General features: G+C 28.4%; 3 protein-coding genes across 3 annotated transcripts in view; 1 reads left to right on the forward strand and 2 right to left on the reverse strand.

Annotated features, from left to right (window-relative positions):
* Phum_PHUM060120 (Nuclear migration protein nudC, putative) overlaps nt 1-17,050 on the forward strand; it is a gene marked incomplete at both ends in the record, with an annotated part of 30,441 nt that extends 13,391 nt beyond the window's left edge. Inside the window, 3 exons of the mRNA XM_002423399.1 lie at nt 14,562-14,756; nt 16,691-16,893; nt 16,999-17,050. Coding sequence (XP_002423444.1) covers nt 14,562-14,756; nt 16,691-16,893; nt 16,999-17,050 — 450 coding nt within the window. The remainder of the gene's footprint in view (nt 1-14,561; nt 14,757-16,690; nt 16,894-16,998) is intronic.
* Nucleotides 17,051-18,267: 1,217 nt separating this feature from the next.
* Nucleotides 18,268-19,981, reverse strand: Phum_PHUM060130 (alpha-taxilin, putative; the record flags this gene model as incomplete). The annotated part of the gene is made up of 3 exons (XM_002423400.1): nt 18,268-18,686; nt 18,776-18,989; nt 19,082-19,981. 3 exons carry the CDS (start codon nt 19,979-19,981, stop codon nt 18,268-18,270), a joined length of 1,533 nt encoding a protein of 510 aa, XP_002423445.1.
* A 1,278-nt stretch (nt 19,982-21,259) lies between these two features.
* Phum_PHUM060140 (Rhodopsin, GQ-coupled, putative) lies at nt 21,260-25,484 on the reverse strand (the record flags this gene model as incomplete). The annotated part of the gene is made up of 5 exons (XM_002423401.1): nt 21,260-21,508; nt 21,589-21,827; nt 21,907-22,090; nt 24,942-25,152; nt 25,234-25,484. The coding sequence occupies 5 exons, from the start codon at nt 25,482-25,484 to the stop codon at nt 21,260-21,262; spliced, it is 1,134 nt and encodes a 377-aa protein (XP_002423446.1).
* Nucleotides 25,485-26,313: the final 829 nt, after the last annotated feature.

Below are 26,313 nucleotides of genomic sequence, written 5' to 3' on the forward strand. Positions count from 1 at the left end.
AGGGCTCATTATTATTGTCATTACCAGAGTCGTCCGTGCACGTGCTCGCACACACGCACACGTGCATGCACACACTCACACATACCGCGGTCACAAGAAAAAAAAAAAAAAATGTTGGGTCATTTTGAAAAGATTCTGGTGAATAATTTGGTCAATTTTTTATCTTCCATACCCCCCCCCTGGGTCTCTCATTTCTTCTTCTCTCCTATGAACTTTAAAAGAAAGAATATTGTGAGTATGATTTTTTCTTCTTATTATTATTATTATGATAGATTTTTTTTTTTATTTAAAAATTATTGCGGCGCATTGGAAAAGGAAAACTAATTACTTTCATTTTAATTTTAATTTTTCTTTCTTTTTCTTTTTGTTTTTGTTTCGCTTACGTAGTAGGTATGAAAATATATTGATTAGTCGGTTACAATTATGAAAAATGGAGGGAGGGTAAAGAAAGAAATTGGAATTTCGATCGTGGGCGAGGAAAAATATACGTAATAGTTCCTTCCTTCCGTGTGATAAATAGACAAGTTAATAACCATCATTTATTTATTTATTTATTTTTTATTAACCAGTGCGTAATAGTTGTCGGTTGAAACAATTTAAATAAATGTATTGAATGATTGATTGATTGGTTTTTTCCATCGGTTGATCGGTTGGTAGGCAATTTCCGTTATTTTTTTCGTTTTGTTTTTCCAAAAAATTTTTTTTTTTAGTGACTTCTTTTTGGGTTTCGAACCTTTAAAAAATTTTATGGAAATAGGTGAAGAAAAAAACAAACAAACAAACGAACAAACGTGTTTTTTTTTTTTTTTGGCGAATGTTGGGAAAAAACTCGTAAGGGGAAAATTTATAAGATTCCAGTTTCTTTCCATTGTAAAATTTTTTTCCTTTAATTTATTTTTAGAGTTGTCGTCGTATATCGATAACGTTGTTTATATTCATATCTTGTCGTATTTTAATTTCGATAACCATTGTTCCTTTCCTTTGTTCGTTTATTTTTGTGTAAAAAAAAAAATAAATAAATAAAATAAATAAATAAATAAAAATTATTCGCGGTAGAGAGATATTGAAAGTATTTAAAAAATTTGTTTCTCTTTCGGATTTATCGTTCGTCGTTTCCGTATACGCGTCGAGTCGATATACAAATTTCGAGATCTCGAATCAGTCAGAAAAAAAAAAAAATTTTTTTTAGGTTTAATTATTATTTAAAAATATTTTTTGGTCGAATTTTTTGTTGTATCGAATGTTAAACGACTACAACCGCAAAACAAAAAAAGGCAGAAAATTTTATCATTATTATTATTATTATTATTATTATTATTATTATTATTATTATTATTATTATATTTAAATCGTTTGAAATAACGGAGGAGTGAGTGAGTGAGTGAGCGACAAAACGGTGCCAGGATTATCGAATTATTATTATTATTATTAAAAAAAAAAAATTTTTTTGAATAAGATTTGCGGTGGCAACGGAGATGCCAGAGTACCGTTAATAATTTTTTTTTTTTTACTTTTGGGAATTCCCGAATCTGTGATGAAAGGAAAATATCAATAAATAAATAAATAAATAAATAATAATAATAATAATAATAATAATAATAATAGTAATAATAATGATAATAATGAGATTGTTGATTGTAAGCGTCGTATTTGTTTCTTTTTTTTTTTACAAACAAATAAACATAATGTGAATGTTTAGAGAAAAAAAAAATTTAATAATAATAATAATAATGATAATGATAATGATAAATAAATTTTTTAATTAAAATTTATTATTATTATTATTATTATTTTTGAAGGTCAATATATTATAAAAACGTATGTTGCAAATTTTTTACGTGTCCGTTTAAAATTAAAATTAAAAAAAATTAAATTTTTTATTTTTTTTTTAATGGACGAATAAAATAATAATAATAAAAATAATAATGATAATAAATTGCCCAGGTGTTGCACGGCGTTCAAAAAGAAAGAGAAAGAGAGAGAAAAAAAATGGCGAAAGATGATGATACGTAGCTACCGAAACTTTTACGTTTTTTTTTATTTTTATTTTTTTTTTTTTTTAAATTTGACCTTTGCCGTTGACCCATTAGGAAGATTCCTCTCATGGGCACATTCGGATCTCTTTCCCTCTCTCTCTATGGTTTTTTCTGTTGATTTCGTGACCTTTCGCGTTTAATACGTTATTAAGTACGCTTGTTTTTCTCCAACGGTTACAAAAAACTTGAAATTCGTGAAAATATGATGGATCGATGGATCGATCGATCGATCGATACGCGTCGGTCGATCGATAAATCAAAATCCGCGTGTAGTAAATGAATTTGAAATGATTTGAAAATTTATCTTCTTTGTGGCCGAAGCATGGGTTGGTGGCAATGTGTGTGTGTGTGTGCGTGTGTGTGCGTAGCAGAAAAACTGATTTGAAATGGATTTTTTTTTTGTGTGCACTCGTATCTTTAATGAAAAAAATCATTTTTTTACGATTCCATGAGAATTTTTTTTTTTTTTTTTATGCGTTTGTGAGATGATTAGTTAGCAAACGATAATTAATTCTTTTTTTTTTTTTTTTTTTTGTTTTCGCAATTTCAAAGCCGCTCCCATATAACATTGTTGAAACCATTTGCGTGATTTCAGTCTTGTATTCTTATTAATTATATATTACTATTATCATTATTATTATCGTCATCGACATCATCAGTAACTAACGTATTGTTATGTTTTTGTTTTGTTGTTTTGTTTTAAAGAATGATCACGAGAATGTTTAACTAATTGTTTTTTTTTTTTTTTTGCTTTTTTTGCTTTACGTTTAATTATTTTTTTCAGTGGCGAAAACAAAAACAAACAAAAACAAACAAAATATTTCCATTACGAGTAATTATAAAAATGTTGTGTAGTCAAATGACTGACTATTTTTCTTCTTCTTCTTCTTCTGCTTCTTTCCTATAAATCGCATAAATCAGGAAATGGAGTTAAAACAAAACAAAAAACAAATCAAAACAAAACAAAAACAAAACAAAACGCATAGTTGGTTAGATTTTGTTTTTATTCATTTGCAAGAATGTCATGTGTTAACAAGAGTGATAGATCTCTTCCATTGTACGCGGGGACCGCCATTGTTGTTTTGATAGGTCGAAATAATATTTTAACAAAAGAAAAATCCATGCTTAATCATAGATTTTCGCAAAGAAAGAAAGAAAGAAAAGAAAAAGTCGGAGTATTGAAATTTTTTTTTAACTAATAATAATAATAATAATAATAATAATAATAATAATAATAATAATAATAATAATAATCGAAAATGTTTGTTAATTGATTTAATAATTTAATCGAGTTTAAATAAATTATTATTACTTATTTCAATTGTAGGGATGAAAGGATTAACGCAAAATCCACCCACACACGTCCTTAATAAATGGCGAGAATTATAATAATAATGATAACAATGTTAACAAATATGTTCGTTGAGTTTTTCGACGTAGAATTTTTTTTTTTTAATAATAGGAGGAGAAGAGGGTGTTTGAACGTTTTAAGAGAAAGAATAAGGATGTAGTCACTACTTCCTCGCCCTTACCCTTCCCACCCCCTCCGTTTTCATTCCTATTTCGGAAGAATTAGAAAAGTTTGATTTTTTTTGTCGTCGTCGTCGTCGTTTCCGTTAGGAAATTAAAAGTTTTTCCAAGTCGGAAATGGAAATTCGTAGGTAATTAAAAGAACACAATTATTTCGAGTTCGTTCATTCATTCATTCATTCATTCATTTATCACGTTGGCAAAACGAAAAATTTTTTTCGTGTGTACTATTTGTACGTGTGCCTATGCGTGCGTACTATTGACGTAATCCCGCGACGCGGATTAACGTTAATCCCGCATATATACATTGTAAACAAATAAAATTTGTAGTGCGAATCGTAAATCCGGCGCGGAGTGGGGGGGTGGGTGAATTATTGCAATTTAGGCTTCGGTGCGGTTTTGATTTCTTTTTTTTTTTTTTTTTAACTTTCCTCATATCTTTCTTTTGTTTTTTTTTTTTTATTAATTATATCGTCCATTGATATCATCCGATTAGTGTGGCATCCGATTTCGTTAGGAACAATAAAAATTGATTTTGCCAAAAAGGAAAAGAAAAAAAAAATATTTTTTTTGTTTCTTCTTTCTTTTTCTATTACAAAAAAAAATCATTCAATGATTCATAATAGGCTCGTACTACGAGCGCGGTTAGATAGTAACTATTTACCCGACAAGGTCCGCATTTTAATGTTTCCTTATTGTTATATATATATATTTTTACTATTATTATTATTATTATTATTATTATTATTATTATTATTGTTATTATTGATCATTACTGGCCGGCACGTAGAGCGAGATTAATTTTTTTTTTTTGTATTTTGTCATTATTAAATAAAAACCGCGATAAACATTAAAAAAAAAAACAGAAGAAGAATTTGAGTTTGAATTTTTTCTCGAAAATGGTCGAAAATTTAATTTTTCTCAATCGTTTGAAATCGCGCACAACCCAACCTCAAATCCTGTAATAAAAAATATCGTAATTGCTACGATAATAATACGAAAAACGCATAAAAAAGTTGTTGTTGTTGTTGTACGTCTACGTGAAACATTCTGGTTGTAAATTTTTTTTTTTTTTTGGTCGAACATTAAAAAAAAAAAAACCTTAAAAATTTTTATAAACAATTTTTTTTACAAAAAAAAAAAAAGCGGAGGGGGGAAAGGGAAAATTCCGTTAAATATTTTTCGTTATAATTTATTATTATGGCGACCTTTTAATTTTTTTTTTAATAGGAAATTTACGTTTTGCACGAATGAATCTTGTTTTTATTTTTGAAACAAACAACAAACAACCACTAATACGAGAAGAGTTTTTTGTTTGTTTTTGTTTTGCTAAGGGTTTCGTTGAGAAGAAGGCACGATGACATTATGTAACATTATTCGATGATATCAAAAAGTAGTCTTTAAAAAAAAAAACTACTTATCGCGCGGTTACAATAAAAACAAAAAAAAAAAAAAAAATGTGACATCGAGTACGTTTATGATTTCTATATTAGTCATGACGCTGAAAGATGAGGAAAAAGAAAATGGAAAAATAACCTGAAAATCAAAACAAAAACAAAAAAAAAAAATTAAAAATAAATTATTATTGAATAAATTTTTACCGATAAAAAAATATTTTTCGTGGCCTATCGACGGACTATCGCGTTTTTGTCGCGATACGTGAAAATTTACTTCCGCGTGAAAAATTTTTATTTCTTTATTTTTCTTTTCATTTTTTTTTTCGCGTGTGTTTGTTTATGTGTGCACGTGCACGCGCGCGTGTTATTTATTTACTTTTCTTATACGATTTATTTTGTCACTTTTGGTTGGCATGAATGATTGGGTTGGAAAAAATTAAAAAATCGAATTTTTCATTGTGCGTGTGTGTGTGTGTGTGTGTGTGATTTACTGTGTGACATATCGTGTCAAGATATTTGTAAATGTTATTGTTTTCGTCATAAAATATGTCACGTTTCCTAACAACCTGTTAAAAATGTCAAATTCTTCGATTCTTCCACGTTATGACGACGACGACGATGAGAGAGAGAGAGAGAAATAATCACGTGTTTGATTTTAAATTGAACCGCATTGGGGGGAACAAAAGAAAAAAATGACAAAATATGAGTGTAAATTAATCTTTCGCGCGTTTTACTCCCTCCCCACCTTCTTCCTCCTTTCTTCTCCCCTCCCCCTATTTTTATCAATGATCGATTGAATAATTGAGTTTATTAATAGAATAATTTTCACTTTTCGATTTTATTAATTAAATTTGTTTACCGTCGTCCTTATAATGGCATTATTACACGATGGAATCGTTCGTTTGTTTGTTTGTTTGTTTGTTTGTTTATTGTAAACAACACATTTGTTTTCATTAAATGTAAAGTCTTTTTTTTTTACTAACAACTTGTTAGTAACGATAAAAGTCGTTCGCGTTTATTATTTATTCGCTACATTTTTTTTTTTTTTTTTCGCATTTTTAAAAATAAACATAAGTGAATGTAAATACAATGATGATGATGATGATGATGATGATGGAAATAAAAAATAAATTAATAAGTTAATTTATCGGATTTTAATTAATATAATCCAAGTTAAAAGAGAGAGAGAGAGAGAGATTTAAATATTTTTATTTATTTTATTTTATTTTATTTTATTTTATTTTATTTCAATCGTATTTATATTAATTATCATTTGCTAATTAAGCAATACGTAATCAGGTGTTTTTTTCTGCTTATTTTTAAACCTGTGTACCTGTTCGCATATGTGTGTTTATTTTATTCGTACCGCTTACATTATTTATTTATTTATTTGCGATTCAATTGACCGCGAAACTTGTTTTTTTTTTATTTTTTTTTTTTTTAGCAAAATAATAAAAATAAAAATTCCGTAAATAAATAAATAAATAAATAAAAAAGTAGACGTTAATTTTTGGCGTCTGTGTGTGTGTGTGTGCGTGTGTGTGCGTGTGCGTGTGTTTTTTTTTTTGGCTCCTCCGGGCTTAGTAGACGTAGCAGACACTGGCGGGAATTTTTTACGTCAGACACGTTGTTGTTTTTGACATTTGAAATCATTTTATCTAACGGCTAATTAAGATAGAAAAAATAAAAAATTTGTCGGACGTGCCCCCGGTTTGATTATACGTGTAAAAAGAAAAAAGAAATGGTTTTGAGAATTTTGATTTTGACTTTTTTTTTACGTGCCACGTCCAAATTCTTGTCAAAAAAAATTTTTTTTTATTATTTCGTTGTTTTCCCCTTTCATCTTTTTTCTTGTGACACGTGAATAAAAAAAACATACGTATATTCAAATATTGTCGGGGAGTTATTTCCCTCTCTCTCTCTCTCTCTTTCCAAGGTAAATTACAAAGGGGATCCGAAAAAAAAAAAAAAAAATTAGCCAAAGCGGGAAGTTGTAAAAATTATTATTATTATTATTATTATTATTATTATTATTATTATTATTATTATTATTATTATTATTTTGTAAATGTAAGCACGGTTAAATAAATTTATGGTTAAATATGTTTAAATTAAATTTAAAAAAAACGTGGAAGACGTTAATGATGGCAGACATTTACGATTGTTTTTTTTCTCTACGTGTTTTTCGCACGGTTAATAACACAAATAATTTGGTATTAAAAATTAATAATAATAATAATAATAATAATAATAATAATGATGATGGGAAAATCTTCTTCTTCTCTTTATACAAATCGTATAAATGAAAAAATAAAATAAAATAATGATAATTTTATTCTGTCGATATGATTTTAACCTCGATTATAGCCATCGAGACCGAGGGTCAAATTCAAAATAATTATTTGGATAAATGTCGAAATTTTAACTTTTTTTTTTTTTTTGGAAAAAGTCGCATCATTGATATTATTATTATTATCACGAAGGGAAGATCGTCTTTGCGAATTCTCGTTTTTTTTTTTTTTGGGGAGGGAGGTGGGTTTGATGAGGACGAGTGCGGAAAAGAAAATCAAAACTTTTTTCTTTTGTACGTTCTTTTGTCCGGGTTTAAATCACCGAGTGGGTGGTTCACCGTTTCCGGTTTTTCTTATTTTTGTAATTTTTTGCTTTTTCACGTTGCAAAAAGTCGACCTTCTGAACAAAAAAAAAAAAAAAAAATTTCTAGTGCATTTCTCATTGTTTATTATGACTCATTTACTTTTTTCACGGGGTCTTTATTTACGTCAAAACAAACAACGTCCTCATTCTATCTCTTAATCATTTCTTTCAAACGTAGTCACTCGAGAAAATGATTTTATTATTATTATTATTTAGGTATTTAAACAAACTTGATTGATTGAATTTATTTTTATTTGATTTTAAAAATTGATCGAACCGGTAGTTGAAAAAGAAAGAAAAATGGTTACCGTTCGTCTTTCTCTCTCTTTCTTTCTTTCTTTCTTTCTCATGAGAATTTATCTGTTCGTGATTTTGTTTTCGAAAATCGAACGGAAAAAAAAAAGAAAAAAAAAAGAAACATGAAACGAAACACGCGTTCGTCCTCTAAGTTGAAATTACGAATTTTTTTTTTTTTTTTTTTCTCACTAATTAAATGAGTAATTAATGATAGAATATTTTTGAGGTCACTTGTCTTGTAAGAGTGTTAAATAAGAAATATCAATAATACATGCATGTATCGAAACGATGCGTGTGTGTGTGTGAAAGAGAGAGGGGGGAGGGGAGAGGAATTGACATTTTTCGGGGGAGTATGACTAACAAAAACGAGAAAAAAAATCGCGCGTGTCTCAGATGTAAATATTTTTTTTTTTTTTTAAAAAAAAAGTGAAAGCATTTTTATTTATTTACTTATTTATTTTTTCGTACGTTAAAACAACGAAATAATTACAAATGAAATCTCATCAAGGTTAAAATTAAACGTTTAACGATTAATAAATCACGGAGTTAGCAGAAGACAGGATAAAATTTTAATTTTCCAAAAAGAGAAAAACGATGGTACGCCGTAATTGATTCGCAGAGTTATAATTTTTTTTTTAATTTTATGTGAAATCTTAGTTGAAAGAGGCTGTTTTGGGTCAAAGGCGTTCATTAAATTGTCATTGAAGTGTCTTCCTATGTCTTCTTATGTCTCTTCGTGTTTGTGTGTGACGCCATTTTTGAAGGTGATGTTATAATATCCGTTAATTGCTTTTCTCGTCTTTACAAATCTTCTTACGCGAGTTTGTTTGTCATTCGTATGACGATACTTTTTCCTGTTTTTCTTTATTTATTTATCGTTTTTTGAAATTGTTTTCGCGAGATTGCATTTTGACATTTTTTTTTGGAGGAAGTCGTTTCAATTGTGATTCAATTTTTTTTTTGGTATATTCCTTGAATGAAAGGTCATTTTGTTTTTGTTTGTTTTGTTTTGTTTTATTTCTCACCATTTTATGAATGAATGAATGAATGAATAACGATAGTGATGATGATGATTACGTCGTGTGGAATTTTTGTTTTTTTATTGCATTTCGAACGTCGTGGCGGCGTCAAACTTTATTTTCTGAGAAAATCGCACGTAAAAATTTTGAATGTTTTTTTTTTTTTTTTTTTTTTAATGTTTGTTTATGCATTTTTTTTTTTGTTTAAATGTTTTTATGATTCATCGCCGCCCCTGAATTAATTCGGTATTGACATTTGAAAAGTGAAAATTTCACATTTCCGCCATTTATTTAACGACGAAAAGTAGCAGGAAGGGGAGACACGTTAACGTTCGATCCATCGATCGATCGAACCATCTCTCACTGGATAAATATTTGGCAATGAAAATGGAATTTTTTCTCTCTCTCTCTCTCTCTCTCTCTTTGGAATTCTCCAAAATCATCGACGCCGGGTCACGTAAAATTTTTTCGAACCGAAAAAAAAAAAAAGAAGAAAAATTTAAATTGCAAAACTATTTTTTTTTTTTTTTAATTTGCAGGTCATTTTATTTAATTTTTTTTTTCTCCAAATTAATTTCGGCATTGGGCCCTTAGGGTCAAATTTAATTGTACACGCACGTTTTACGTTCACACATGCATACACGCACGCACGCACGCACGTAAAAAACGATCTCACGTGTTGCGTTCATTCGTTAATTCTTAGCGAACGTGTGCAAAATAAATTATACAAAAAAAAAAAAATTTTTGTCTCGAGTTCGTTTTTCTTGGATTCGAACGCGAGCAAAGTGGGTCGATTGCGATAATGATAATAAAAGGGATGCTGGAGTCTTTGATCTCTCTCTCGCTCTCTGCATTTTGTGCTCTGTGAGTTTTGGTAATAATGAGCAGGTTATACAGACCAGTATTTGTTGCAATACAAGTAGTAGTGGTAGTAGTAGGACTACTACTACTACTACTACAACTATTATTAGTGGTAGTACCAGTAGCAGTTTTTTTTTTTTACGATTTAAATTAATTTATCGGAAGATGCAAGATCGTTTTAAATCAAACGAAAATTTATTTATTTAATTTTTTAGGTTAAAACGCGCGGTTTTTTTTTTTCATTTTTATTTTTTTTTATTTTTATTACCCGATTATTGATAAACCAAATGTTGGGGAGAAGGAGGAGTAGGAGGAGGGGGGTCATAAAAGTTTTATGTTGTTCTTTCACGCGGTGTACTCGTCGTAAAAGTTATTTTATTTTATTTTTTATATGAGTAATGTAATGAAAAATGTCTTTTTCAATTTTTTATATATCATTATTATTTTCGATCACGTGGGCGTTTAAATTTTTACTTGGTTTTTTTTTTTTTAAAAAAACGCGCTCAAGTTATTTTTAAAGTTTTTATCTTAATTTCCGGAAAGAGGAAATTAAAGAAAAATTCATAAAACACACCTACCTGCCACCCGTTGAAAGAGTACTCGTTTAAATGGGTTTTTTTTTTTACTATTTTGCACTTGATTTGATTGATTTCCACACGTCATACGCAGGAGGGGAGAGAGGGTAGAAGGAGGAGGAAAATGAATCGAGTATCGGTGTCAAAATGAACGTTTTTTTTTTTTTTTTTTTTTATTTTCGCAACGTTTAGCATTGAATTTCATATTGCCCTTGATTTTTTCTCTCCGGTAATGATATTCATCACGAGCGTTTGTTTCATTTAATTATTTATTTATTTATTTATTTATATTTATTAATTTTTTTTTTGTTTAATTTAATGGGATAATAATTAATTACAAGTTGTAACGTAAATTGTCGTATCTTTAGAAAAAAAAAACCTTATAATTATTATTCGTTTCTCTCTCTCTCTCTCTCTCTCTCTCTCTCTCTCTCTCTCTCGCATCGTGGCGAAGAAAACGAAATTAATAATAATAATAATAATAATAATAATGTTTTTAATTTTTCTCTTTGATTTCAAGCACGTTTTTCCCCGCCCCTCGCTTCTCTTCCTTTCGGTCGGTGAATAATATAGTAAAACAACAACAACAAATACCAGTTTCCTCTTTGCACGAAATAATGATTTTTTTTTTTTATAAATTATATCCCGAGGGAATTGAGTAGTAAATCCTGTGGATGAGCTCAAAAAAAAAAAAATTTGGTTCGATTCCAAAAATTTTAAATGGGATGGACGTTGCCTACTCGATCCCTTTAGGACGTTAAAAACGTGATGTGCGAATATCAAAAAAAAAAAAAATGTAAGATTTGTAACCCCGGTTCATTTACGACCGTCATTAACATCATCATCATCATCATCATCTCGTATTATTATTATTATTATTATTATTATTATTATTATTATTATTATTATCCGAGTACCTGTTGTTTATTAGTGTGATCTCATTCGATTCGAACGTTCGAAGAAGAAGAAGATCAAGAACGACCACGGCTTCGTTTTTTTTTTTTTGTTATCCTTCGGGCTAAAAAGAAAAAAAAGGCATCATCAAGTGGATTTATTTATTTATTTGGTCGTCGCCTCTTATTTTAGCCCCTCCTCGTTATTTTAGGTATTAATAACAGGTTGGGCGTGGAATTCGATGACCCTCACACATACACGTCCATATAAGTGAGTTTCGTTAGAAAAAAAAAAAAAATTTCACGTTATGCAAATTTATTTAAATGAAAATTTAAAATAAAAAAAAAAAAAAATTTTTTAAACCGATAAATAAGTCAGCCGGTTGTTGTTGTGGTTGTTGTTTGTTGTTGTTTTACAAATAGAGCTTTAAAAACGACGAGAATTTGTCGTCGTAATGCTTAAAATAAATGAAAGAATGAATGTCAATTTGTTTATTTATAATGGCGGCAGGTTGGAGAACGACTTGGAAATTCCAAGTTTTAAGGTTCGATTCGAGTCAAAGGTCGTTCGCGAGTACTTTACTTTTTTTAAAAACGTTTTTCCGATTCGTTTGTACTCGGGAAAACGCATGCATTCATTCGTAATAATGATGATGATGATTTTTATATATTTAAATGTTGGGTAATTAAAAATAATGTGGGAGATTCCCCAAAGTTTTTGTTGTCGTCGTCGATCGGTGGTTTACGTCATTTTTTACTACGTCATCGTGATCATCGTCATCATCATCACACTTGACGGTGTATTGACTGACTGTTGTTGTTGTTGTTTTGAGAGAGAGAGAGACATTTTCATACATTACAACCTTGGGGAGGTTACTACACTCGTACTACTACTACTACTACTACTGCGAATTGTTTGTTTGGAGATTGAGTGATTCGTCTCTCTCTGTCTCTCTCTCTCGCATCATTTGGTCCAAGGTTACGATGTTCCGAGGGTGATGTAAGGTTTCAATTTTTTATATATAAACACACACACACATATTTAATTCTAAAAATATCGATTAATTAAGTTTTTTTTTTTTTTTTCATTGCGTTGAAAATTTATCATGTTCAAGGTTTTTGATTTAAACGTCGTGTGTTCGAAACGTGGAAGGAAAATGGAAAAAGGAAAGGAAAGGAAAATTTTTTTTTTTTTGAGTGTGCTACTATTTTGTTGAGATACGTTGTCACTCGTTGATAAAATGAAAATTTTGAAATTTTCCAATTGGAAAGTTCTAGCAAAAAAAAAGCATCACCTCTGAGTAAAGTCATTCCTTTTATTCTGGAATTTACCTGGAGTCGGGAATTAAATTGTCTACGTCACGATTTTTGTTACGTACTCGTTTTAGTTTTATTTTGTCTTATTTGAAACGGAAATTCTTTTGAAAAAGGCGACCAGTTCTTGACATTGGATTTTTTCGTGATCAATTTTTCTCACTCTCATAACATCTCGTTTATTATTATTATTATTATTATTATTTTTTTTTTTTTTTTTTTTTTTTTCAAGGCGTCGGCCAGTTCGCTTGCTTTTTTTTTTACCTCGTTTATTCAAGGTTTTTTTCGTTCTTACGTTCTTATGTATATCGTTTTTTTATGGAGAGAGAAAAAAAAGGGGAGAGAAGGGGGAAAGTGGTTGTTGGAAGGTTCGGTTTTGTAGGTTTTAATTTTTTTGTTGGAGGGACATGACGTGACACCTGATTCGTAAGATTTTCCGTTACCTCCTCGCTACGTCTTTATGTCAAAAGGTTAAATTAAACCTAAACCAGTGGCATTCATTCGTGGTTGTTGTTTGTTCGTTGTAAATGATATTAATTAAATTTACTAAATCATTAAAATCAATTAAAATTTTTTTTTTTTTTTTTACGTATTTGGGCGTCGGTTATGGTAATTAATGAGGAAAACAAAATTAAATTAAACTGAAAAAAAATTTTTTTTTGCTAGAAAAACATTCTTTCAAAATAGAAAACAAACAAACAAACAAGCAAACAAACAAAAACTACCTTCGACGTATCACATAAGTTTGTTCGTTTCTTGTTTTTTTTTTTTTTTTTGTTTAACGTGATACGTTACTGGCGAGGAAAATGCGGGGAAAATCGTTCGATCGATCGATCGTTTATTATTATTGTTTTTCATTCGTTATAATGTATTATTTACTCCATTATTATTATCATTATTATTTAATTTTTTTTTCTTTCTTAGAACGAATCAATTTTTTTTTTTTTATGCCTAGAAGACATTTTTTTTTTATTATAATATAAATATATATATCGAACCGAAAAGAAAAAGGAAAAAAAAGAAGAAGAATATACAAAGTTAAATATGACGTCATGTTTTGTTTTTTTTTTCTTGTAATGTTTGCATTGTTTTTTGTTTCGTTATGTTTTGAGTGTTTTGGTTTTTCGCACGTGCGTTTTTGTTTAATAAAAAATTCCAAAAAAGTCAAGTTGGAAAATTTATTTATTTTATTTTTTAATTGTCGTTCGCCCACCGGGGTTTTTCCTTTCCTTTCCTTTTAATCATATTAGGATATTATTATAAATAATAATAGAAAAAGGAAAGCTAATATGCAAAAGCGGTTTTTAATAATTAAAAATCCTTTGCTGGATTTGTTTACTCGATTTTTCTTAAACTTGAACAAACACGTCGGCTTGAGCCGGATTTTATAAAATTTACAACACGGCTACGCACTCACGCACACGCACACACACACACGCACGCACGCACGACTTTAATCTCGGTTAAAGTAGAGATTAAATAATTAATATATTGTGTGACATTACATTCGCTCTAATTATAATTATTATTATTACTATTTATTAATTAAAGAGGAAAAAAAAAAATCAAACAAAGTTCAATCGGTGATGATGATGATGGTGATGATGAAAATAACCTAAAATAAATATTAAAATATGAAATTATTTATTTATTTAATAATAATTTAATAACTCATTGACATTTTTTTCCCTCTCTCTCTCTCTTTCTCTCTCTCTCTCTTTCTCTCTCTCTCTGTCTCTCTGTCTCTCTCTATTTTTTTTGCAATGTGACTTTTGTGGCATTCAAACAAACGGACGAACGTGGAAAAACCCACGTGTTCGCGTTCGTCATTATTTCACATAAGATCACTCGTTAACGATTAAATAATAATTTTTAAAGTGTGATTCAATCATCATCATCATCATCATTCATTTATATAATTTATTCTTCTTATTTATCGTTACAATCATCATTATTATTATTAATATTATTTATTTATTTTCAGCTTCGCGTTCCCCTCAAAGTGAACTTCAACGTCAGATCTCGCGACCTCGACATTCAAATTCAGAAAAAATACTTGAAAGTAGGTCTCAGGGGTCACACGCCGATAATCGATGGAGAACTTTACAACGAAGTTAAAATGGAGGAAAGCACGTGGGTTTTGGAAGATTCTAGAAATCTCGTCATCAATTTGGAAAAGGTAAAAAAATTTTCCGGAAGGAAATAATTACGATACAAAAAAAAAAAAAAAAAAACGAGATTCATCGATGACAAAATTAGATTGGGAAAGAATGAGAGAGAGAGAGAGGTGAGAAAATTCTTTAACTCTGACTAAATATATAATTCAATGATAACGGGGGGAGGTGGGGGAGGGGTTTAAAATATTTACGCGAACGTGTTTTTTACAACCCGTCGAATACGTTCGTTAGCCGTTCAACGAAATTTTTGCTTATTCAGTCTCGATAGAATTTTTTTTTTACGAGTCATTCTCAAGGAAGGACAAACGAATGAACGAACGAAATAATAATAATAATGAAATTCAGGCAAAAATAATGCGGATGCCGTGGACGCGGATAAGTTGTTAATAATGATAATAATAATAATAATATTAATTTACTAATGATAATTTCTATTGGTTTTTTTTTTCTCGCATATACGCTCGTGCCACGATAATATACGAGAAAAAAACAAAATTAGTCGAAAGAAAAAAACCCTGAAAATTGATTGCGTGGCAAAAATAACGTTTTTAAATCATGATGATGATGATGATGATGATCGTTTGACGGAAACCTCTCCATCATCATCATCATCATCATTGAAATGATTAATTGAAAAAAATTGAAAAGAAGGTTTTTTGTTGTTTTTGGAGGAAGGAAAGAGAGAAAGGAGGAAAGAAGTGAATGAACTGTTGGAAAAAAGTTGTCACCAAAAAAAACGCGTGTTGAAAAGAGAGAAAAGAGGGGAGGGGGAATGAGATGAGAGGAGGGGGGGATCCAGGAGAGGCGGGGACGTAGCAGGAATAGAAAAAGGAAAAGAAAAAAAGTGAGGAAATTAAGGTGAAGAGAAAAAAAAAAGAAAAAATTTCGTTAATCCGATAAATCGATGACCCGAGAAGAGAAAATCCTTAAAGACCTTAAGAAAATGATAATAATAATAATAATAATGATGATGATGATGATGATGATGATGATAATGATGATGATGATGAGGGTTAAATTGAGCAAGATTTCCGTAGAAAAAGAAGAATTTGAACATATCGACATTGGTTTTAACAACATTGGATTTTCTATTTAAGTACTTTGCGATCGATAAATCTATATATAAATCCGATTAAAAATATGCGTTTATATTTTTTTTTTTTTTCGTCGTTATAAGTATTACTTCCGGGATGGAAAGAAGAGGAGAAAAAGGACAAAATGAAGAAGAAGGAGGAGGAGAAGAAGTCGGTAGAGTTCCCGTCACCAGGAGAAAAATAGGAAAAAAAATTTTTTGTTTCGTGAAGAGAAGTGATGGGAAAAAAATAAATAAATAAATTACTTTAATTAATGTTCATGTTTATAATTATGAATCGATCGAATTACATAATTCCAAAAGGTTGATCTGGAGAATCACTGGAAAAATATTTAAAGAGAGAGAGAGAGAGATGGAAAAATTGACAAGAAATGTTATGGGAAACACATACACACGCACACGCGCGCCTGGCGACTTTTGATCGCTTATCGAAACCATTAAATTTTTTTTTTTTTTTTTTTTTTTAATAAACAAATAAAATCGTCTGCTATTATAAATAATTTATTAAAATCGAAATAGTAATTAACTCTCATGGGAATTTTATTGATGTTAATCGTTTTTTTTTAAAAAGCAGCCATTTTTTATTTATTTTAATTAGAAAAATGTTTAGTATTATGTAATAGAAGAGAATAGAATGATCAAGTGAGAATTGGATTTAAGGTTCAGGTATATACCTCATCGTATGATTGTTGTCGTTGTTTGTCGTCTGGGAAAATGTTTTGTGCACACGCACGGGGAAGTGAGGGGAGAGAGAGGGAGAAAGAGGGAGGAAGGGAGGGACAAACAAAAAAGAGTTTTATTATTATTATTATTATTTTGGCATTCATTTTTTTTTTTGTCAAGGTGAATAAAATGGAATGGTGGGGACGTTTGGTGGTGACCGATCCAGAAATATCGACGAGAAAAATAAAACCGGAACCGTCGAAATTATCGGATTTGGAAGACGACATGAGAGGCGTCGTCGAGAAAATGATGTATGATCAAAGGCAACGAGAACTAGGGTTGCCAACATCGGACGAAGCTAAAAAACAAGAAGTTATAAAAAAGTAAGTTTTGTACTAGACGGCGGGGAAGGGGAGGGGAGAGAGGGTGGAGGACCCTCCACGTTGAATCGGATTTAATTTTTTTAAATTTTTCTTTTTTTTCTTCAGGTTTATGGAACATCATCCGGAAATGGATTTTTCCAAATGTAAATTTAATTAGATGGATATGATTTTCATATGGAGATGATGATGAGGTAAGACGAAAAAGTTGCGAAAAATTTTTTATTTTTTTTTTAAATTTTATTCGCGCCCGTAAATTATTATTATTATTTTCAATCATCATCATCATCGTCACCGGAAAATGGAAAATTTTTAAATTTTTTTTTAGATGGATGGATGTGAACGGATTTGAAAACACGTAAAAATGCGACGATTGCCACAAACTGCCTTTTTTTCCCTTCCTTTTTTTTTTTTGTTTGTTGACGCACTAACGCACGTTCACGATAGATTTTTTTTTGTTTGTTTCCCCCGCCCCCCACTCATCCCCCTCCCGCCCATCATCGAAAGGAGGACAAAATGTTTTCAGAAATAGGTTTTGTCAAAGGAAGGAAGGAAGGAGACAAACGCTTATGCGTTTGTTTCGTTTTTTTTTTTTAATTATCCAATTCCAACTACAACAACAACAGTAACAAACAAACAAACAAACAAAAACGTTTTATTCCATTTTTTTTCTTTTTTCTTTTCCTTTTTTTCGTTTTAGGTTTTTTTTTACGATAATGTGAAAAATAAAAAAAAAAAAATATTTTTTGTAAATCAATAATTATAATAATAATAAAAATAATAAAAACATATTAAATTGTGTATTTAATTTATTTATTTATTACTAACGGTCGTTTACAAAAAAAAACGAATAAATAATAATAATAATAATAATAATAATAATAATAAATAATAAATAGTTTTTAAAAAAATACTGTAAAATATATTTTTTTTACACGTAGTAAAATGAATAAATAAAAAAACATGTCGGTCGGTCAGTTTTGAGATATAAGAAAAAGAAAGAAATTTTTTTTTTTTTCAATACGGATGTATGGATATCGATTTTTGTTTTTTTATAAATTGATTTTATTGATTTATCGATGAGTAAAAAGAAAGATGGTGTCACTTATTTGATTTTTTTTTATTATTATTAATTTACACGTCATTTCGAAAAGGCAAATGAAAAAAAGGCCGCCTCGTTCGTTTATGTATGAAACAATGACGGGAATACAATTTTTTTTTTTTTTTTAAATAATAATAATTTTTTTTATTAAAACGCGTATTTTTTAATTGTTATTATTATTGTATTGTTTTCCTTAAAATTCGGAAGAGCAGGGGGAAAGGATGGGGGGGGGTAATTCGCGTGATTCCGTATATTTAAAAATAAACCTCTCCCGTTTAACAATTTTTTCCTTTTTTAGATTTTTCTTTTTTATGTTTTTTACTACTATTACTATTACTATTATTATTAGTATTATTATTATTATTGTTGTTGTTGTTGTTTACAACGGTTTTTTTTTCATTTTGATTTTTTAACAATTCAAATTCTTCAATTTTTTCAATTGTATTATCGCTTTCCGCAACGCAATCATTACCATCATCATTATCATTTGTTTCCCTTTCGATGACGTCATCGTCGTTGTCGTCATCTTCGGGTTTACCAGATGAAAAACTCAATTTTAGATTTTCTATATCTTCTTCTAATCCGTTTTCGATTGAAATATCAGATTCCTTTGGCATATCATCGATAATTTCCGGTTGGGCAATGGGTTCTTCCGGTTCGGGTTCTGGCGGTGTAGGTTCGGCGGAACTACGATCTGAAAAAACCGGATGTAGTTAAAAAGTATTTATATTAAAGTTGGGAATGGGTATGAATGAATGAATGAATGAATGAATGAATGAATACCTGGAAGTTTAGGTTCGATTCCTTCGGTTTTTAATTGATTTAACAAACATGTTCTGTCTCCTTGTAAAGTTCTACAAAGTTTTTGAAGTTGATTTAATTGTTTTGTTAATTGTTGTTTTTCAGCACCCATTTGTAAAAGTGCTTTGTGATTGTTTTCCCATCTCATTTTCCATATTGATGTTTCTTTAACTAGTTTGGCTATTTTTTTAGACATCTGGAGAAAAAAAAAAAGAAAATTTGTCGAATTTAATTTAAAAGTTTTTTTTTCGAAAATAAGGTTATTATTATTATTATGGTTATACTCACATTTTTAATTTCTCCTTTGAATCCACTGTATAATTGATTGTTTTTCGATAGAGCATCTTGAAATTTATCATATTTTTCATTGTACATATTTATTTGACTGTTTAATGTTGCTTCAGTTTTTTGTAATTCTTTGCATTTTTGTTGGTAAGCAGCAAGTTCTACAAGTAATTGTTTCTTTTCCTTTTCCAACAATTCCTTTTCTGCTACCATTTCAATTTTAAGTTTAATTAATTTAGCTTCTGCCAATTGGGATTCGAGTTGCATTTGTTTTGACATTTTTTCAACTTGTTGCTCTCTCAATTCATACTGTTCGCAAACTGTTTTAAATTTATTTTGCATTTCAATATTTTCATCTCTTAATTTCGAATTGCTTTCATTGTTTTGTTGCATCAAATGAGTTATTTCGCCTAGAGTCGCTTGAAATTTATTCGAAACTGTTTTTCTCTTTTCTTCTTCTTCTCTTATTCTTTGCAAGCTTTCCTCTTTGATTTGTTTATTTTGTTTTTGCAATTCCCTACACAAACTTTCAAGTCTGCTCCTGGTTAGTATTGCTTTACTGTGTTCAGTTTGTAATTGATCTTTTTCTCTTTGAATCGACAAAGCTTTTTTTTCACCTTGTTTTATTTGTATTTGTAATTTTCTATTTTCATCGACAATATCAGCATATTTTTTACAAATGGCAGCTAGTTTTTCTTCACTAGTTCCAAGACTACTCAAAGCTTTAAGAACTTGTTCTACACTCCTGTCATCTTTTTTCTTATGTTTTTCATCTTTATTTTTCTTATTAACATGTATTTCTGGTTCTGATTTGACTTTTTCATTTGTTGACTGTGTTTTGATATCTGCTTTACTCTCTGTAACCACCGCGTCCGGCTTAATATTCGTTTGTGATTCTTCCATATCAATATATATTTCTAAATATAACTAATAAGTATTAATAAATAAGTAAATAACAACAACTTAAGACAGGAAAATTTTCATAATTAAAAAGAAAAAAAAAACGTTTTAAAAACAAAGACTATGTATGTACAAATATTAAAAAAAGTTAAAATATTTTAAATTCAAGTTAAACATAAAAAAAAATGTGTTCGTTTCTTTTTTTTCTTTTCTCTCCCAGTTATTATTATTGTTTCATTACTTATATAACCTTTTCATTAACGTATGTATTCAACCATGGCAGTTAAACCAGTGCTGCCAATTTCATAAATGAAAAAAAATTTTTTTTTTTTTTCATCAATTACAACCGGTAATAATTTATTGAGTGATAATTAATTTTATGAAAAAAAACGTTTTTAATTATTTTTAAATAGATGATAATTATTAATTTTGTGAGAATTCGTTTAAACGGTTACTTAAAACGTTCAAAAACAAAGAAAAAATTTAACATTAATTCAATATCGTCTTGGATGAAAGAATTTTCAAAATGAAATAAAAACTTTTTAAACGAGGTGTGTGTAAAAATATATAAATTCTTTTTTTTTAAATGTACATTTAAATTATTATTATTATTAATATGAGAAAAAAAAATATTTAAAAGAATTATTTGATTATTATAAATTGAAATTGAAAAATAAAAAAAAACGTGGCTTACCTTTTAAAAAAAATGTAAAAAATTTATTTTCGTCTTAATAATCTATATTTAGATTTTTAACGTATTTATAAACGCAATCATCAACGATGATGTTCTCCTTAACGATTTAACGGTCATTGTTCGCAATTTTTTTTTCTTTTTTTTTTTTAAATTCCATTACGAAAATTAAAAAAAAAATTATATATTATAAATCATCAATCTATTAAATAATTCACACGTGATAAAATTTATTATTATTATTATTATTTCAATCCGAGTTTGATAACGGTTATTAATTTACAATAAACAAAATATCACCTAGGAAGCTTTTTTCTTTTTTTTTTTTCATTCATTTCGTTTTTAATTCTGGACGAAAACATATAATAACTGTAAATTTATTGATTAAAAATAAAAAACGGTAAAAGTAATTAAAATTTGTTTAAAAAATTAAAAAAAAAGACCGAGAGAGGTATTTAATTAAACATTGAAAAGGGGCAATCGATGAGACGCCATTTTGATTTTTTTTTTATTATTATTTATTATATGATCTTATTATCATTTTTATATATATGTTATCATTGATATAATTAAATTTTTTTTAATTTAAATTAACGAGAGGATGTAATAAATCTATCAGAATGTTCTTCGTATGTTTTATCACGAATGAGATTCGAACAACAACAACAATGTCTAGGTATGACTTCGAATGTTATTTTGAGGCATGGAAAATGATGATGAAGTAATACGTATATGTATGGATCGAGCATGAAATGTATGGCCATGAGAATATCGGCAGCCCTGAAGAAAATAATACTTTTTAAATTATTCGGTGCAAATTGCGCCAAAGGAATGCTCAGCTGAAAAAAAGAAAATATATATTTTAGAATGTAGTGGAAGGAAATTTGAATTTGAGAGGATTTTGATAAGAGAAAAATACCAGTTGAGGCATCCAACAGATAAGAAATGAAAAACTTAAAGCAACCATTAATCTTGCAAAAGCAATTTCTCCAGGTGTCGATGAACTCACGCTTTGAACTCTTAATGATGATGATTGCTGACGTTTTAATGTTCTGCTAAACCTGTGACCTGATACTTCTTTGTGACTCCTCGATGAATTACATAAATATCTTGTTACTGATAGATTAGCGCATGAAATACCAAAGCATAAAAGCAACCCTTGGGATGAGAAGAAGAAAATCAATTAATCGATCGATCGATATATCGAAATTAATTCGATATGATTTTTTTATATTACCGTATGCGAAAAAAACATAAGCGTAAGCAACATCGATCGGATTTGTTGCCAATCTGTATCTTATGCAACATTTAGATTTTCTATCGAAATAAAGACCAAATCCTAAAAATGGCATCGATACCAACATGAAAGCACTTGACCAAAGGATTAATATTGATTTAAGAATTCCATTGTAAGTGACATTCTAAAAAAAAATGGAAAATTTTATAAGTATTATTATTATTATTATTATAACTAAAAATAAAAGGCGGTGTAAATTTTCAACAAAAAAAAAAAAGGGAAAGAAAAACTTTGACGTAGTTGATTACGTGTGGGTGTCAAATAAATTCCATCGTTGGAATTTTCTGGAAAAAAAAAAATCCATAAGAAAGGAAAAAAAATTTTTCATTTTTTTTTTTTTGTATATGTTGAAAAGGTCATTAATCTCCGTATAAAAGGTTTGGAGGGGAAGGGTTGACCTTGACCTTTATATAAAAATAACGGAAAAATGTTTTTATTTTCGTTAATGATGATGATGATAATCAATTGTACTTTCCCTTTCACGAAACGAAAACCTTTCAAATCCTTTTTTCTTATTTCATTTTTTTCAAAGGATAGATTATCAAAATTGATTTCTTTTCTTTTTTATTAGTGCCTTTTTACCTTCCCCCATCTACCAACACCTCCCTCACTCCTCGTTCAGCAACCCTTTCAAATTTTTGACAGAAACATTTTGTAACGTTTAAAACGTTTTTCATCTTATCGTCATCGTTTTGATAATTTTAAATTAATTTCAAATTTTTTTTGTAACCGTTGTGATTCGTCACCTCCCACTTAATTCAATTCATTTACCATTCTTTCCCTTCCTCTCTCCCCCCTTCCTCCCCCTCATTTCATTTAAATTACAAAATAAGTTACGTCAAATGCCAAAAAAAAAAAAAATTTTTTTTTCAATGTCGGACGAACGTTAAAAACTGAAAATAAAAAAAAATAAAATTTATTATTATTATTATTATTAACTTACTATTTATTTTATTAATGTTTCGTTTATTAATTATTTATTATTATTATTATTATTATTATTATTATTACGTCTTGGAAACGAAATAAATAAATAAGTAAAAAAAAAAAATTTTATTTAAAAATGGAAAGAAAAAAAAAAAATCTTTTCCATATAATCATGAATAATTTATTATTTTTATCATTATTATCATCAGCATTATTATTATTATTTATGTGTTACGATAGTAAAAAAAAACACAATATTGCCAACGTTGAAAATTGTTTTTTTTTTGTTTAAATTTGAACGGGGCGATGGGAGAAAAGGTTAAAGGTTGTGGCAAAACCGTTAACTTCGTACTAAAAAAAAACAAACAGAACTTTTTGTTGTTGTTTGTTTGTTTGTTTGTTATTTGTCAAACAAAAACAATCTCCCGGTTGTTTAATAGCACTTTATTATTCATTTCGCGCTTTAAAAAAAATTATGTGATAAAATTTAAAATGGTTTAATTAAAATAATAATAATTATTATTATTGACGTCATAATAACGGATATAAATACCTAAATGATAACCATTAATACCTAAAATTTATTTATTTATTTATTTATTAACAATCATTTATCGTACCTTAAAAGGAAACGGGAAATTTTTTTTTTATTTACTTTTTTAAAAAAATGATAATTTAATTATTATTATTATTATTATTATTTCGTCAGTTTTTATTTTTTCATTGTTCGTAAACTGGAAAATGTTGTGGAAAATTAAAAGGGGGGGGAAAGTAATTTGATGATGATTTCACCTGGTATAAAAAAAAAATTTATAGGTAAAAACATTTTGATTTAGATTTAGTGCCCCGCCTTGTAAAAGGAAAAAAGGAAAAAAGGTTTTTCTAAGGTCAGTAAAGTCAAAGTTGTGTTAAATGAGAAAAGGTTATGGAAAAGGTTTGTTTTAAATGGAGAAAAAAAAATCTGGAATTAAATTATACGCTTTAAAAGAATGAGGGGGAGAGTGGGAGGGGAAAAGTTTTATTTACGCGGGAAAACCATTAATAAAACTTTCAAAGACTAAAAGGAAATGATGATAATAATAATAATAATAATAATAATGCGGAAAAACATTATTTTCGTGTTGTTGTAAACACGACAACGGCAAAAAAAAAATTTCGTCAAAGACGACGACGACGACGATAAAATTTCACGTAAATTATGATTATTGTGTGTGTGCGTGCGTGTGCGTTTGTGTGTGATATTGAGGCAGTTGTTTAGCAGACGACAAAATAATAAATTATATAAAAATGTTGTTGGCACACGCATAATTTTGTTTTAAAAAAATCGATTTAATAAAAAAAAAAAACGAAGGTTGATTAAATTGTCCGTTGAAAAAAAAAATGGCCGTTTTATAAATACCCCGTTTTTTTTATTTTTTTATTTATTTATTGAACTTGGGTGTAATAATTAAAAGATTTTTTACGTCATTAATTAAAATTTAATTGACTTTAATAAAATTTAATAAATTTTTTAATTTTTTTTTTATTAACCACTTAAGAAAAATCATAACGAAAACAAAAACGATTCCCCCTCAGTTTGAAATGAAATTTTTTTTCCTTTATTTTTCTGTTTGTTCGTTTGTTTGTTTGTTTGTAATACGTTTCATCGGTTGTTTGGTAAAATCAAAAATAAAAGGGAAAAGGTTTAAAATAAATAAATTTAAATTTTCCTTTTCGAAGGAAAAAAAAAAACAAATAACATGTGAAAAGATCGTTGATTGAATAGTTAGTAAATAATAATAATAATAATAATTTTTCGTTATTCAACCGAATGATTGAATGAATGAATGAATGATTACATGATATTAATTAATTTTTATATGTTTATTTTCATGTTTGTTGTTGTTGTGTTGATAAATTATTTTTTTAGTATCCCGCGGATTAAAAAATATTCCCGAGGGAGAGGAAAAAAAGGGGATGGGTTGGGCTGAGATTTTTTTTTTTTCGCTTTACCACCTTTGGGAAGGAGGGGGTATGATGATGAAAATTAATTTTTGAAAAATATTTACCTTTTGATAAAAAAATGGATGAGTTAATGCCAGCCAACGTTCTATTGCCATAACTATGGCAACGCAACCGGAACTTAGTCCGAACCATCGCCAAATAACCCGGAAAACGCAACTTAAATGACTTCCTGAGATTTCAATTGGAAAATATAATTGTACGTACATTTGTACGAGCATTCCCAATAATGCGACTAGATCGTTACCTATCAAACACCTACACCCGCCCCCCCAAAAAAAAAAACACACATTAATAATAATAATAATGAAAACGGTGATGGGTTAAATTGTTACTTACTTTAACATGAGTGAATGTTTTTTATTTTTATATTTTAATTTTTTTTCTTTGTGTATTATGTAAAGAGCCGTTAAATTTCCAATAACACCAATGGCGTATGACGTTGTCACAATAACTTGTCCAGTAACGCTTAAATGTCTATAGGGTGGACTCCTATTGAAAACGTGTCCGATATTATTATTATTATTATCGTGTGAACGAGATGTTAATACGGTCGTTACATTTTCAATTATGTCTCCAACTTCCGCCATTTTGTTTCAATTATAATTTTAATAAAAAAAATAACTTCCGGAAAATTTTCTATTTACCAGCTCACATTTTTCCCTTTTTTTTTGGTTATTATTATTATTATTATTTTTTCCTCCTTCTGAAATTAAATAAAAAATAATAAAATTTAAGTTGAGAAAAAAGAAAAAAGAAAAATCGATGGGAAATGTTTTTAACCTTGAACAACAACAACAAAAGTAAATTTAAACTTTGATGTTACATTAAAAAAAAAATTTCAAAATGTCCGACATATTAAATTACGTTTTGTAAGGTTAAAAAAAAAAGTGAGAATAACATTTGCTGCTGTTGGTGATAATTTATTATTATTATCTTAATATTAAAAAAAAAAAGTTAAAAATATTAATTTATAAATGTGTCATTGAACTCTCAATGTTAAAATCAATGAGCCATTAACACAAAAGAAAAGAAAAAAAGAAAATTTTTTTCCAGAAAATTTTCTTTTCGTTCCAGAATTTATAAATGATAATTTTTTGAAAACGTTTAAGGAAATCTATTAAGAAAACAAAAAAAAACACCCAAACACTTTTTTTTTTTAGTTAATTTTCCTTTTAGTAAAATTTTTCAATTTATACGTCACAGATATGTAATAATAATAATAATGATGATGATAATGATAATAACAAAAGTAATTTTGTTTTAGTTTTTTTACACTAAACAAAACATCGACATTATGTAAAATTTGTTACTATTGACAAAAGTTTTTTTTTTTTATATAAATAATTACTTAAAAAAAAAATTTGCTGAATAATAATTAGGATGACCTTTGAACTTGAAATTTTTTTATTGATAAAA

The sequence above is a fragment of the Pediculus humanus genome, genomic scaffold, assembly GCF_000006295.1.
Source record: "Pediculus humanus corporis 1103172107408 genomic scaffold, whole genome shotgun sequence".
Classification (NCBI taxonomy): Eukaryota; Metazoa; Arthropoda; class Insecta; order Psocodea; family Pediculidae; genus Pediculus; species Pediculus humanus.